Genomic DNA, 12,963 nt, shown 5'->3' on the forward strand with positions numbered 1-12,963 from the left:
TTTCACATAAGTATAGCCAGGTGAATGTTAAAGATTAGTGATCTTTAAACATTTTTCCTGTGTTGGGGAAGGGAGTCCCGGCCTGAGCCTCATCCCTCCTTGTCCCTGCACCAGAGGAATGTCCAACACCAGCCTCCCACGGGGCTAGTGGCAACTCCCATCGGTGTTTGTCCTCCCATATAGCAGAGTATTTTTGTTCAAAACAGAAGAGAAAAAGCAGACAGCAATTAAAAATATCAGGCATGGCTTATTTTAGTTCAGTGCCCAAATTCCTTTGTAAGGACTCTGGCAAGGACTGGGTTTTCTTCTTAACTAAAAGCACTCAGAAACACTCCACTACACAGAGATTTGAGTGGGGTTTTGTTTCCCCTCCACAATCCCATCAGCAGCATCGACATTCTGAAGAGACAGACGTTTGTAAAATCGAAACCTGTGGGCCCGGTGTTCCACCTTGTTCACCTCTTGGCTTTGTTCTGATATTACCAGATAAGAATTGCTAGATATTTCTTCATACTGGAAGGGTCAGGAAGGATTCCAGAGGAGCACAAGAGGCAGGAAGGCTCCTCTCTTCAACTCTGCTGTCAGGCACTAGATGTCCTCAGTTATCCTGGTGAGACAGGCTGTGGTTAAACAGCAACACGCAGATGAGATAGGAATTCGAACAAAGCACAGGCAATTTGTATTTCAGCTGTGAACAAATAAGATAATCATTACAAGTATGTCTTTATTACCTCCTCAGCTGCATTATACAGACTGGTCTCTGTGAGCAGTTGTGCATGTGCATCAAAACATCACTCCAGAAATGCAACAAAGCAAGCTGGAAATCTGCAAAGGGCAAAGTTAAAGGTCCTGGGGAACAACTGGCAAAAATTGGGTGCAGCACCAGCTCCCTTGACTGGCAAGAGGTGCCACAGGAACGTCGTGCTCTCCCTTTCCCTCCCTATGCCACCCAAGACTGACCCTAAGCAACATCTGAGAAAAGAGAAGTTGGATATTCTTATTCTCTCTTCTTCTGGGCCTCCTTCTTCACTCTGTACTTCCACCCTTCATAAAAGTTCCCAAAAACACAACTCTTGCAGAGCCAGGCATGTGGAGAATGACAAGAGGGGCTCAAGTGCTACAGCTCCACCACCCTGCTTCCATTTCCAGCTCCTCTGCCCAGCTCTCACTGGAAACCGCAGCCAGGCTCCGAACTCTGGCCCTAGAGGTTTTATACACAATACCCCCAAATACAGCAGGCCATCCTCAGCCCAAACCCACCTCAAATTCCCATCTTCTCAACAACTTCACCCAGAATTGCCCTGGTTCTGTCCCAGCAAGCCAGGAGGCCAGGCTGAGTGCCAGCGTTGTGCAGGGCTGAGCTAAATCCTGAACTGACAGAAAAGCCAGTACAAAACTCAGTGGCTACAGCATTAAAGGAATGCAAAAAAAGTTTTAAATGGGGCACAGGCCTTGTTACACATCTTGTTTCCTTTTTGTATGAAAAGCTTTGGGAGTGCTGACTCCATGAGCTCTGGGTAAGGAACTGGACTTGGGACCACTCATCTTGCTGCTCAAAGCACTGATGGTTTGTAGCAGCAGGGAGCAGTCAATGAATGGAGAATGTCTGCCAGCAGACAAACCTCAAAGGCTACTGGGAGAAATGAAAAAGTACAGTGTCATGGGGGTAATTTTAACGGGCACATCTGCAAATGTTTCTAACACCTATTTTCACCAGCAACCTGGAAATAAGAATATAATCCTTACTGGTGGTTGTGAAGTTTATGGATGCCACAAAAAGTAGGGAATGACAACTCTGAAGAGAGGAGAGTGAGACTGAATAATCTCAACTACTGGCTGACCAGGGTGCAGAAGCAGTTGCACATCTGAAAGCCAAGTCACTCCTACAGATAGGGGGGTGTCTCGGGGCACAAACTCCAAAGAGGACACAGCATGTGAGCAACACAAGCCCCAAGAGCGAGGTTCCAAATGGGAAAGGCTGTGGCAAGTTCTAGGTGCAAGGACAAATGAGCAAGAAGCATTTTCAACAACACAAGGCCACCTCTGTCTCTGTATCACTGCAGGGATGCTGAGTGAGCCCACCATGGATCCTCAGTGCAGCTGATGGAGAGGGAGAAATTCTGACTTGAAATCCTGATGTTTTGGGAGTCTCTGAACTGCCTGGGGCCAACCTTCCTGCAGACAAGGCCACTGACCCTCTGCACTTCGCCCAATACCTCAGGCCAAAAGAAATCAGACCATGGTGATTTACTTCAAAGCCCTGAAATAACACACACTGCACTTTTCCAAGCACTCAAGGAGAAACAGGAGGAATGCTGAAGTGGTTTTGGTAACACACTTTTTAGTTTATTGACCTATACAAAATAATAGGTCTAAAAAATTCAGGAGTAGTAAAAGAATAAGCAAAAAGAGCTTTCGCATTTCTAGAAGGCTATACAAATATGCAAAACCAAGGAAATAAGTTACTTTTTATTTTGTTTTTTCGTTTAATTCCAAATCGCGACTCTAATAATACAAACGACTAAGTACCAGCTTAACAAGTGTGTCCTTCTGTATATATTACATGCTCTGGAATATTGGTAAAAAAAGTCAAAAAAGTTTATCAGAAACTTTTCTATTCACAATATGAACAAGGAGTAACTAATCCTTTGTATAAAAGAACAAAAGAGCACCATTTCTGGAATCCTGAAGCACAGTACAGCTGAGAAACGAGAGAGATTTTACCGTATGCAGACGAGTCATCAGGAATCAGGCAGGACAACCCCATGCCAATTTGTTCCTACAGATGGATGACCTGAGGTAGGTTTATCCCTCTTAAATCAAGACTGCAGTCGCAGGGTTTTTTTCCTACACAAATGGTTCTGTGAAAACGCTGTTCTGTCACTCAGTGACTTTGCAACGCACCTGGCAGTTCAGGTGACTCGCGGTACAATCCTAATGCCCCCCACTTTAAGGCACCCACTTGGCTGTTTGTGTTTGCATCCAACTTAAAATACTGGCCATTGCTATCAAATTGTTCCCTGGGGCTCCCCACTGTGGATCCTCGACCCACTGAGGCACAGCAATGTGTCACTGTCACCTGGTGAACAGCGGTCACCGTGCAGCCACCGTGAAAATTTGCCTGCTCCTCCACACAGTGAGGTTGTACCACGGAGAGGTCATTAAATGGGCTGCTATTAATTATGCTTTATGGTGGAAAAGAGAGTTCAAAGTTAACTGCTTCTGTTTCCAAATCCACAACTACCTATAGTTTTACATGACATATTGTGTCAGCATTTTTTTGCTTTCCAGAACTTGCTTGTGGTGCTAACAAACACTCTTAACAACACCCCAAAAACTGGACAGACTCATTCAAACCTCCATAATAAAAAAACTCCAGCCTTCCTTCAAGTAATGTTCCAATACTGATTCAGTCACCCTTTGCCTCACTCATGCACACAGTATCTATCCTTCATAAGCCTATGAAACTCCTTCCAGGTCCTCATAAGCCATGGCAGAATAAATTTTCATTTTTTCTTCTTCTTTCAGACATCAGACTTGTGCTCCTAGTATTTTCCGTAAGAGTCTCCTTTTCACATTTTTTTTTTTCTCTGAGGTTTGCCTTCAACACCTTCCAATCTTTCCAAAAAGTGCTTGCTATATATAAATACTTCAACCAAGTGCTGCATCTGGTCATAGATGAACTGTGGCTTGCCCTGGCTCCCAAGGGCTGTATGGATTCACAAAGAAACACCATTTGTGGAAAGACTTTGTCAGTTTGCTACAGTCCCCCTCTTAATGCTGAATTCAACCTTTCCCAGCAAAACAGCCCGCTTCCTCTTTTTGTTCCTTTTGCAAGTTCCACCCGAGGTCCGCCTCGGCGCCGCGGCGTTTTGTGCAAGGCACGCAGGGGTAGGAATGAGGGGCTGCACTGGGGCTACACGAGCGTCCCGGGCTTGGAGTCCTCATGCCAGTACAGCCTCTGCTCGCTGCTGGGCAGGTCTTCCTCCAAGCCATCCTCCTCGTCACCGCCCAGCTGGCTCGGCTCTGCGTACGTCCTGTAAGGCAGACACGGCACCGGGATCAGCTGAGGGTCTTCCCCAAGGCCCCTAAATACATGCACCTCCCTTGGGCTCAAAGCTGTGCTGGTTATTTTCAGCTTGCCTCCAAACACAAACTCATTTTTTTGTGCTGCAATCAGTAGAATTGTGTGCAAGAGGGATCTCAGCTGCTCAAAACTGTGATAGAATCGCAGACTGATTTGGCTTGGTGGGACCCTAAAGAGCATCTTGTTCCAACCCCCCTGCCCTACGTGGGGACACCTTCCACTAGACCAGGGTGCTCCAAGCCCCATCCAACCTGGCCTTGAGCTCTGTTAAGACTGTTGGGTGTATTAATTGCTTGTTTGCCATGATCACATTAAAGTAGAAAATAAAGCAGATGGACAATCAGACAAGTGATTCAGAATATGGAAAATTAATAGCTAATGAACCTCATTTAGATAAAGCTGCTAATATAAGCAGAATTTTCAAAGCTCAATTATAAGAAATTAAGAAATTAGTAGAAACAACATTTTTAAACACTGTTGCCATAGATATTTTAAATCACTTCGATAAAACAGCCCATAGCACTTAGCTGAGAAAAAAAAAAAGGATCTAGCAGCAGCTTTTATGTATTCCCTTACACTTTCATTTATTTTAAAACAAACAAAATTAAAAATTCAGTATTTTCACACAAGTCGGTCTGGCAGCGAGCACAAACTGCAACCCACAAAGCAGGAGGCACACGTGGGGTACTCATTACACTGAGCATAAGTGTATTTAAATGTGATGGCATTTGTGGGGGCAGAGTCATTCCCCAGGGCAGGAGATTTCTGTCCTCACAGCCAAGTGTTCTACAGTGGAGGAGACCCATCAAAAACGCCACAGAAGCAGCAAGAGCTGCAGGAATTCCTGCAAGGACTAAGCAGACCCTGGGCTCTCTGCAGCCCTTGAGAGAGCCCCCACAAGCAGGGGGCCTGTGCAAACAGCAGCACAACTCCCATGGCTCCTGGGTCCAGCTCTGCCAAGGGAGATTCCTTGTTTTTCCAGAAGTTTATCAGCACAAGCACTACAGCTTCAGAAACCCAACAGGACTGTGTCCTGCCAAACTGCTGATGGGGTTCAGGATGGAGCCCCCCACCAGAGGGACTGGGCTCACTGTGAGCTCTGCCTGCAACACTGCCCAGGGCATCACAGCTACAGGAAGTGGAACATCTTTGATTACCCAGCTGCAGCCAGAGGAAAAGGTTGTGCAACCAGTGAGTTCATTATGACTGCTCCCCCAACTTCCTTCAGTGTTGGGGTACAGTTAGTGGTGGTACAGCTGATCTGCTCCACACAGAAAACCTGCTCTAAGTACTCTTCACCCTGGCTCTTTGAAATCAAGCTGATTTGCTCAGAAGTTTTAAGAGCCCGTGACATGCAGGAGGAAGGGCAGAAAATCTTAATATATTTTACTCACCTGCTCTGCAAAGGAAGGTTGCCATAAACATTCCCATAACAGCTGGCATAGGAGGAATGAGACAACGTATCGTAGTCTGAAAGTCCCAGTGCAAGGGGGTTTCTCCAGTTCCCAGCAGTGTTTGTAGAAGATGCTGCAATTAAAAAAAGGATTACAACAAATTAGACTTTTCTTCAGCTAGTCAGCTGAGGCAAACAAGACAATTCTCATCAGTGATCTCTGGGGTTTTTCAGGGCACATAGGCAGACAACACAAACATAAAATACGATTTACAAGCCCTGTAGGGAGGAAAGCACTGTACAGGTGGTATCCTGGAGCTTTAAAAATGCTTTCTGACACATTCAGTGATGTTCATCGGGCTATATTTGGAAGCCATCACAGCCACTGCATTTACATGGCATGAAGCTTTGTACACTGCGTCTAGTTGCTAAATACACCTGTCTGAAACTCAAATGCTCTTTGCCCTTCTCTGGGTTACTGTACTTACACAAAGAGCAAAAGGTCGTTTTACACTTGGGAGACGGTAACAAGCAAGACCTTCCTTCCAAGAACAGAACAAGATCCTACTTTTCAGGATATCCACCTTTCAGGACAAAGCTCTGGCCTGGCTTCCACTCTGCTGACTTCACTGAGGCAGTTGCAGGGGACAGAATTGAAAGCACAGCAGGAACTTACAAAAACATTCAGCACAGCTGAAATCAGACATTACCTGAAGAGAAAGACGACACCCGACTGCTTGGCGAGCACGGTGTCTGCAGACCAGCAAAGCCCAAACTCCTCTGAGACCCTCTGTCAGACTCAAAGCCTGCCTGCAGGCTGTGACCCTGCTCCTTCTGGCTGGAGGCACGCTGGTACCAGCCACGGAGATGCTCTGCTACTAAGGCCTTGTGAATGTTTTTGGTTATGTGCTCCGTTTTAGCAACTTGCTTCCTCGGGAGCCTCAGGGTTGCGTACGGGTTGTGTGGAACTCTGTCCACTTTGTCCTCGTGGTAGGACTGGAATTCCCTGTATCGGTCATATCCGTAATGTGCCGAGGAGCGGTAGGAGGGATTGACACTGTACTGCCCCTCCGTGTCACTCTCATAAACATATCCTCCGTTGTAATAAACATCAGCTTCAGTGTACGGGGAGTATCCAGAAATATAGTAATTAGTGGAAGGCTGCTCCTGACTTTTCTGGAAGATACCATTGCGGACATCCTTATGGGCCAGGTTTGGCATGCTTCCCGAACTTGCAGCAGAAATATTGTGTTTCTTCGACCGTCTTCGACCCCTGGTCCTGTTGTCAAGGGTCTGAGTGGTGTAATATGGATTAGGAGTGGGTGTCACGCAGTAATACTCTGCACTTGACTGGCTGGTGTAGGATGATCCATCGTCCAGGATCTCTGTGCTGCTGCTCCGCTGGGACTTGGACAGGGAGAAGGCTGTCTTTTCAGCAGGAGTCTCGGACAGCAGGTGGGTCTGGGATTCCAGACTTCCGCTGCGCTGCCGGCAGTGGTGTGGGGAAACATCTGGCCTGGAACAACACAGATGCTGGCTGGTTAAAGGCAGTCTCACACAAACATACACACAGAGCTGCGGAGAGCACACGTGGACAGGTCAGCTGCCTCCCCAGTCGAAGCACAACACAAATCCTGCCTTATCTTTCTACACAGAGTATTTGCAATGCACAGAACTCAGTTTGGCTGAATTTTGTATTGGCTGCAACAGTAGGAGATCTCCCATATAATAATCTGTCACGGTGAGCAAGGTTAATCTGTGACAGGGACACACAGAGCTAAGGTCACAGATGCACATTTGGTATTGATTTACAGGAGGGCTCCCTCAGCTTTTACGTAGTTAAAGCCTACACAAGTAATGAGCTTGGAGCAGAATATGGGAAGACGGGTTTCCTTTGGACCTGTCTCTCAAGCTCTTGATAACATTTTAAGATTCTTAGCATCTCTCCTTCCCCAGCATGGATTGTCAGCTGTCTGATAGTACAGGTGAGCTCATACTACAGTTCTGTTCCCATAGTAATGGCTCTAATCAACGTTTAGAGAGCCTGACCCTGCTGTGGGAAAACTGTACAGCAAAGGACCCTTTGCCCTATTAATGCCATTTGCTTTTATTCTTGTGTTTCCCCCGCTGGACATGGCCCTTAAAGCACAGGTCCCTTACTGTAAGTGGCTGCTGCTGTAGGCGTTGCGTGTGAGCACGGGGGTTGTGGGCATGCTCCTCCCACCGTGGGGCTGCGCCGGCCGCTCCAGTGTCCGGAACGGGCTGCTGTGGGTTGAAAGCACGTCCCTGTAGCAAAGGAGACAAGCCCAGTGAGGTTAAACATCCCACAAGTCACAGCACACCGAGTAGGTGCACCTGAAGTCTTGAAGAAAAAAACGAAGGGTGGAACAAACATAACTGGATGTGCTTCCCAATGTAAAGAATAGAATTGTTAAATAGGAAGAAAAATTCAACCCCTTCCTGTGGTTCAAGGGAGGTCTTTACAGGATGATCAGCAGGACAAGCTGCTGCCAAAGGACAGAAGCATCGAGGAGAGAGCAGGTAACAGAGAAGCAAAGGAATTAGATTTTCAAACTAAGCACATCACAGCTAAATGGGTACCTATGGCTATAATTTGACTTCTGAACTTCATGTGGAGGAGTGCTTCATTTGTCTTGAGACACAGATGACAAAACAGCAAAGACACGGCATTACTCAAAACTCTAAACTGTTCTAAAGCGTGTCTTTAACAGCCTGCTCACACAAGACAGTCCAAGAAATCTCAGCATCAAGTGGGAATCCCTACACTGAGGATAGCTGCTAGCACCAGATCTGACATGATCACACATGGCACGATCACACAATTATCTGCAAATCTACTGCTACTTATGTGCTCCATGGAGCTGTTCTAGCTTGGAAAGTGCCCAAATCCCATGGATACACACAGCTGGCACTAATGATGGAAGCTGGTTTAATACCAGTAACTCTGCTTGTAAATGGAGAATTGTCCATCAGGCCTTACATGAATTGTGTCTGCTTTGACAATGTACCTGCTGAAATACCGATACCATCAGGAGGGATGGGTAGGGTTTGGTGCTGTCTGAATCCACTAAGCACAGTCATCAGGAAAATGACAAGTTGTTTAATTAACACTGAAAAAAAACCCAGAAACTGAGACGAAGAGTGACAGCAGTGGTAGGCATGAGCAACTCCTTAAACACAGCCCTTGCTATTAAATTTCTCACCCATCTCAAAACTCTTCACAAAAACTACAATACTCTTCAGTTTCAGACAGTGTGTCAACTACTAATAGACACTTTTGTTCCTAAACAGGAAATTCAGCTCTCATCACCAACTCCTGCAAGCCCAGAAGAGCGTGGAAGCAGTGGGCTCTACTGGAATGCTTGGCAGGGGCAGGATGGAGCTCATGCCACCAGGTGGAGAGTGCAGCAGCAGTGAGATGTGCCTACCTGGAGTGCCTGGTTTCCAAGAGCTGCTCATTTATGGATGACTTCCTGAGATGAATTCTCTCCACCCCAAGAGACTTTGGTGGAGGAAGTCTTGGAGAAAGCTGTGCAGAGCTGGGTCTCTGCGCTACCGCAGGAAGCGATTCACTGACTGTTGGAAAGGAATATGCATTTTGTTAGAGCAAAATCCTTGGTATTTTTGCCCTGTGTGCAAATCTGTGGCCCCTAAGGAGAAGCACTTTGCAGTACAGAGACAACAACAGGAGCTGTGGATCCAGAAAAGCTGTCCTGCCTGCACTGAGCTCTCCTCCACATGGACAGGACATCGTGGAGGCTCCTACAGATCCCAGCAGCACTGACTCCTATGGAAACTACACCCAGCTTGGGGCTGTGCCAGATCACAGAATGGAACTTCCTGGGAAAACATCTGCCTGCAGAGCAATCCTTTTCAGAGCCAAGCAGGCAAGCTCAGCCTCTGCAAAGGCCAGTTCCTCTCCCTCACCTTCCAGCTCTTGAAAATGACACTTTAAGAATTAGTTTTGAAACACAGCCTAAAAGGGACTGACTTCAAAAGCAACTGAATGAGCAAAGACAACTGACAGACACATTTGGCTGAAGGCAACTGGCAAGATGCTGGTTTGATCCTTGTTCTCACTTTGCTTAGGGCACAACCAGGTCCTGACAGAGTCAACAGGAAACTCCAACTTATGCATATAAATGCAGGACAAGCATCACAGAGAACATGTTCACAAGCCTGGCTCCACTTCTACTTGTACAAGCAGGAATCAGGTGTAAATCCATTTTATAGCACCACCTGGTTTGTGTAAGTCTAAAACTGGGACAAAGTGAGATCAGAATCAGGCCTGAACTCAAAAGTGAGTAATAATTCAGATAATGTTTGTCCCCAAATGATGATTATCCAGTTTAAGGGAGAGGCAAGCCAAGTCCTTTCTACCTTGTGGAACAGGGTGTGAGTGTGTCTGTGGGTGTGTGTGTGAAATGAGTAAGCTGAGCAAACACCAACCCATGCAAGATGCAACCTCACTAGGGAACAGATAAATGTAAATAGAGCGTTAATATCTGTGACTATTCCACTTTTCTCTAAGTTTTATGGTAGCTGTGAGGACAGAAGGGCTGGGCTAATCATCCCAGTTTGTAAGTCCTTCAATTCTAGGCCAGGTCCTAGGGGTGATGTATCTGGCACCCACAGTGTCCTCAGCTTGCAGGTTGGTCATGTTAAAACCAACTTCCTTCTCTAAAGCTGACTCAGATCAGCTCACAGAGCAGCAACTTTCAATAACTAACCCATTAAGAGGAAAGACATTCCTGAGTAGCTATTTTTTCCTCCACTATAAAGTAATTTATCATCGAAAGCCACCAAAATGATAGAATCAGAGAATGACTTGCACTGAAAGGGACCTTAAAACTCATCTTGTTCCAACTCCCTGCCATGGGCAGGGACACCTTCCACTTAGAAATTTTGCTCAAAGCCCTGTCCAACCCGGCCTTGAGCACTTCCAGGGATGGGACACTCTGAAGGACATTAAGTCAAAGAAATAGCTCTGAATGGACACACTTCTTGGGAAAAAAAGGAGAAGCATCATACCATCATCATAGGTGGTTGTGTCTGACAGGGAGCTGCTCTCGGATGGAATGATATCATCTGTGAATAAAAACAAAGACCTTAAGCATAAAAGAGCCAACATCAACTTACAAATATCTAAATGCAGTTTATTTTCTAGAGTTTCAGAGCCAGCTGATACTTGTAACACTGCAATCTGTATTCTTTAGCCTCCACAGCCTGAAGACAGTCCTGGTACACCATCACTCTGTGTGTTCACTGCAGTTCAGCTAGCAACCCAGGTAATTATCAAAGGAGATTTATTTTTTTTTTATCTGCAGCAGGAATCAGGCCAAGATTTACAAAGGTGTTTTCCACCCGACTTCCAAAGATCTCACAGGGTGTTTTGGTGCTTCAGTCAGAGTCAGGAGCCTACACAGACATGTAATCTTGGCTGTTAGCAGCTAATCTCCTCTAGGTACACCTGAAACCCCACCAGATAGGTACAAAAAGCCTTTTGAAATCTGGCATCCGCTTTTGAATGTTTCATCAGCATATAGATTCTGTTTCAATTAAATTAAGATATAATTTTAGAATAATTCCACTGATTTCCATCAAGGTACTGCAGATTCCAACAACACAGACAGCAGGAACTGTTGTATGGGCATACTAATCTTTTGTTTCTTTTACATTTTGTTTCTTATTCACAGCACTTCACTGTACCTGCCTCACCCTGATGCTACACACTGCTCCTCACTGAGAAACAGCCTGTCCTTGCTAAGGCTTGGAGCAGACCACCAGCAGCAGAGAAATGAGGCTCAACTAGAGATAATTAACCCATGGACAGCTCAATCCCTAGGCTGTTTCTGGCAATATATGGCACTGGTGGGATAAAAAAATCTCCATGAACCTTCAGGCATGAGAGAAAGGAAGCAACAAAAAATGACAGTGGCAGCCACTTTGTGTATGACACCTGCTTGTGTCCTCAGCCACCACAAGCACGTGCAATGTGCAAGGAGCTGCTCTTGCTGTCAGTTTGCTGCCAGGAAAGGTCTGGTTACAAGAATGTGGTAAATAAAGCAGCTGTTCAAGAACAGCAAAAATCAGGACTGGCCCCTGCCCTGGGGGGACTTGTCAGACCACCGAGGATGGGCTGCAGCTCAGCTTGCAACCTGACACTGGGAAAAAGCTTCAGGGGAGCTGATTCATGTGGATTTGACCACAGGGTGGTAAAGCATGGAACTGAGCCCAGTGCAGGGAGGAACAAGGCCTGCTGAGGAAAAGAAAAAAGCCAGCCTAAAGCTATAGTGCTGGTTTCAGGGAGGGTCTGCAATGCTGACATATTCAGATATGGTGACATATCTGAATTTAAATCCCAGATCTGTGCAACTCCCTTCAAAGGTGGAAGAAACTCTGGGCTAGAGATGGAGGTAAGGAAAGAGAAAGTGGAACATGGAGAGCAGTCCAGTATGTCCTTCACCTCCTTCCCCTTGGGGCTGGGATGAAAATAGCTATGGTTTGATTCAGTAAATCAATGGGACTATTTAACATATTACTCCCAACAAGTCATTCCCCAAATTCACAGACGCACGTGACTCATCACTGCTCAGCCTTCTGAAACCCAGACCTGGAGCCCAAGAGCACCACTGGTGACAGTGGCACGGTTACACATAAAATCAATTATTGAAGCAGGTGACAGCTCTGCTTCAGGTATACAAATACACACTGCAGGGTGAGAGCCTGGGACTGGAAGGGAATTCAGCTGCTTATTTCTGGCTCGGACAACAGGGCAAGAAACTGCCAGCAACAAACAACAGTGACCATGGATGGGTGGATGGATGGATGGATCTCTCTGCTCACCAGCCTTCCTGGGCCTTACCACACACCAGGTGCCCCAGGTAATACAGGACCTTCCACAATCAGTATCCAGACTGGTGAGCAAGAGACTGGAAAAACACACGTTTCCCTCCCCTCTGTCAATCAGGAACAAGCTGGGCCACATCAAATACCGATGATCAGCCTTTCAGAATAAACACTTTGTGATGATGGATAGCCCAGTGATGCTGTGGGGTGTGTCGGGGTAGGGATCCAAAACTCCTTCAATTGGCTTGGATACTAGCAGGTTTTCACACATTATCCTATGAAGCAGCAAGAATCTCACTTCCCTTAGGAGAATCACACTCTCAGAATGGAGGGACCAAGAGGATCTGCTTTTACTGTGCTCATCAATGGCAAATGGGTTTAGTTAAAAATCTGTTTGCTACTAATTGCATTCAAAAACTCCTGAACTTCACTTATGACTTCCTGGAAATCAGGAATTTTGCATCGAAGAGCAATGTCTTTGATCTTTATTTCCTCAGTCCTGTAGAAAAACCTGCCTGCTCTATTCCTGCCGGAACTGAAGTGCTGCGGGAGGGACGGGGGAGAGATCTTCCATGTGACAGCTCAGATGTACAGCTGCACTCAACACACCAGG

At 46.2% G+C, this 12,963-nt stretch overlaps 1 protein-coding gene across 1 annotated transcript in view; it reads right to left on the bottom strand.

The window, feature by feature from the left end:
• Nucleotides 1-3,916: 3,916 nt before the first annotated feature.
• Nucleotides 3,917-12,963, bottom strand: part of FRMD4B (FERM domain containing 4B) — a gene marked incomplete at both ends in the record, with an annotated part of 77,464 nt that continues 68,417 nt past the window's right edge. Inside the window, 6 exons of the mRNA XM_082289025.1 lie at nucleotides 3,917-4,037; nucleotides 5,482-5,614; nucleotides 6,191-6,996; nucleotides 7,641-7,766; nucleotides 8,930-9,077; nucleotides 10,533-10,589. Coding sequence (XP_082145151.1) covers nucleotides 3,917-4,037; nucleotides 5,482-5,614; nucleotides 6,191-6,996; nucleotides 7,641-7,766; nucleotides 8,930-9,077; nucleotides 10,533-10,589 — 1,391 coding nt within the window. The remainder of the gene's footprint in view (nucleotides 4,038-5,481; nucleotides 5,615-6,190; nucleotides 6,997-7,640; nucleotides 7,767-8,929; nucleotides 9,078-10,532; nucleotides 10,590-12,963) is intronic.

The sequence above is a fragment of the Coloeus monedula genome (genome assembly GCF_965178545.1).
Source record: "Coloeus monedula genome assembly, chromosome: 11".
Lineage (NCBI taxonomy): Eukaryota > Metazoa > Chordata > Aves > Passeriformes > Corvidae > Coloeus > Coloeus monedula.